At 42.8% G+C, this 2,624-nt stretch overlaps 1 protein-coding gene across 1 annotated transcript in view; it reads left to right on the forward strand.

Annotated features, from left to right (window-relative positions):
- The first annotated feature begins 355 nt into the window (after positions 1-355).
- The window catches only part of mmp25a (matrix metallopeptidase 25a), a 37,649-nt gene continuing 35,380 nt past the window's right edge, over positions 356-2,624 (forward strand). Inside the window, exons 1-2 of the mRNA XM_014192270.2 lie at positions 356-1,619; positions 2,320-2,452. Of these exons, the coding sequence (XP_014047745.1) occupies positions 1,518-1,619; positions 2,320-2,452 (235 nt within the window). The 5' untranslated portion in view covers positions 356-1,517. The remainder of the gene's footprint in view (positions 1,620-2,319; positions 2,453-2,624) is intronic.

The raw sequence follows: 2,624 nt of genomic DNA on the forward strand, positions 1-2,624 counted from the left end.
TCCTGTTTCAGCATGACAATGCCCCGTGCACAAGGCAAAGTCTATACAGAAATGGTTTGTTGAGATCGGTGTGGAAGAACTTGACTGGCCTGCAGAGAGCCCTGACCTCAACCCCATCAAACACCGTTGGGATGAATTGGAATGCCAACTGTGAGCCAGTCCTAATCACCCAACATCAGTGCCCGATCTCACTAATGCGCTTGTGGTTAAATGGAAGCAAGTCCCTGCAGCAATGTTCCAACATCTAGTGGAAAGCCTTCGCAGAAGAGTGGAGGCTGTAATAGCAGGAAAGGGGGGACCAACTCCATAAAAACCCATTATTTTTCAAATGAGATGTTTGACAAGCAGGTGTCCACATACTTTTGGTCATGTAGTGTATGTATTGCGTTCTCTCTTTCCGTAAATCCCCAGCTGTCTTCCTCTGTTTTAATCTTCCTCATAAACATCCTCTATCTAATCTATTTTTAGAAACACAATACTCAACAGGTTGGAATTCTCCCAGGGGGTGTCAAACATCAGTCCCAGCAAACAGGAAGGAGTGGAACCCACTGTTTCAGGACCTCATCACCCCCCCACTTTCCATACTTCGCCCCCATTCATATCCTCTCTCAGACCCTCTATTGATTATTTCTTACATTCCATCCCTCCTCTCTCCTTCATCTCGTCTGGCCCTTTACAGCGGTGACACAAAAAGATACACATCTCTCTGCTTTGAATGAAAAATGCGTGGTGAATACTGTTACTGTCTGTGTCGTGGGTTCTGCTGAATTCATGCGGGTATGTGTATGACACAGGGTCAGTTCTCTTGCCGGTTTGCCGTCGCCTCTGTACGCCGATGATATCATCGTTTGACATCAATTTGGACATACTCTATGAAGATGTTTGAACTCTTGAACTTATCATCCCCAGATCAGAGGCGGGGTATGGGTTCGATGCAGTGTGGGACAGCTCCTTTTCAGGATGGGGTATAAAGAGCAATATACAGGACAAGCTGTTTACATGTCCACCTTCTAAACAAGTGCTCTGCAGAGTGAGAGGAAACAGAAAGTGTATGTGTGTGTGTTTACCAGAATGGAGTGGATGAGAAAATGAACCCAGAAAAAAAAGGGTGGGGTGGGGCTGCTGACTGACTATAAGTGCGTCCTATTGATCTATACAGTATGTCCATCCATGCGCAGGCCCAGCCTAGTCTCAGGGGATGTTGCAAGAGAAAAACAGACAGAGACAGAGCTCTGCTAAAGAAGCATCTTCAACTATTCTGAGGAACTGTTCTCCATCTTGTGCTTTCTCTGCTTACTCTGGAAAAAGGTTTTTTATATCTATTTATTTATTTGATTCATCAGAGTTATCCAGAGAGCTGCAAAGGTTTCAGGTTGAGTAGCCTACGAGAAGCCAGCGGTTATGAGCCAAGCATTTGACTGCTTAAGTGGTCACACACTCTGTGGAATGAAACGGACATCCTGTGTAGCCCATCTTTACGAGAGATCGTGGTGAGCAAACGCATTTTCAGGTTAGTTATGTGTTATAATCGTCTGCTCTTGGTGAGCGGAGCAGGGCTCCTTCTAACAATCTCCATCGGGCTGTGTGCCCCAACGGCTGACCAGTACTCTCGTGGAGTGGTAAGTAGGAAACCCTGCACTCTTTTTCCAGTCCAATAATGACAACCAATTTAATAACCTTCATTATTTGCATTTATGACATTCCCTCAGATTCATATGACATGTAAGATGTACACATTAGATATTAAATACGTTTTTATACATAGGCATTGTTCAAATATCCAGATTGGCATACTATGTTCAATGCTAGTATTGGGACCCTACTAATGATTTACACTAGATCCATACTGCCATTTGCAATGAATTATTTGACTGTGGTGTTGCCCGTAAATGTTATGTTTCAGTTATGTGTTTTAAATGTAAAGAAAACTCATGTTAGTTATGTGTTTTAAACAAAAGAAAAGCTCATTAGACTCAAATAAATGTGGGCTGGCTAATGTTTAGCAATAAATTGCATAAAGTTATGCATGTTTACAATATTCCTTGGAACTGAGGCCAGTGTATATGCATACTGGAGATAGTTTCACAGTGTGTGTGTGTGTGAGAGAGTGTGTATACAAAGTGTGTACATGCATGTGTGTGTGTATGGTGTCATTCTTGAGCTGTCTTTTTGTTTCTTCCACATATACACACACAAACGCACTCAATCACTTCTTTTAAAAAATGCTTTCTTCACATTATTGTGGAAAATATTCTGTAATATATAAAGGAATTAGGAATCACTCTGTGCATGTGTGTGTGTCTCTCTCTTTCTGTGGAGGACTGGCTGAGTCGGTATGGGTACCTGCCCCCTCCGGACCCCCGCACAGAGAGGCTCCAGACCAGGGAGGGCATACAGAAAGCTCTCCGCCAGATGCAGAGGTTTGCTGGGCTAGAAGAGACAGGAACACTGGGTAAACTCTTTAGCATACTTTTGCATCCCTGAGTCTAATTATGTTTAATTGGAGAATTTTTTATTTATTATTGCTAAATGGACAAAATACCTAAATGTTATTAACCTCTTGAGGATACCCTAGGATAGGGGGCGCCACAGCGCATTTTGAAAAAAAATCGTTCCCATTTTCA

Source organism: Salmo salar, chromosome ssa03, assembly GCF_905237065.1.
Source record: "Salmo salar chromosome ssa03, Ssal_v3.1, whole genome shotgun sequence".
Lineage (NCBI taxonomy): Eukaryota > Metazoa > Chordata > Actinopteri > Salmoniformes > Salmonidae > Salmo > Salmo salar.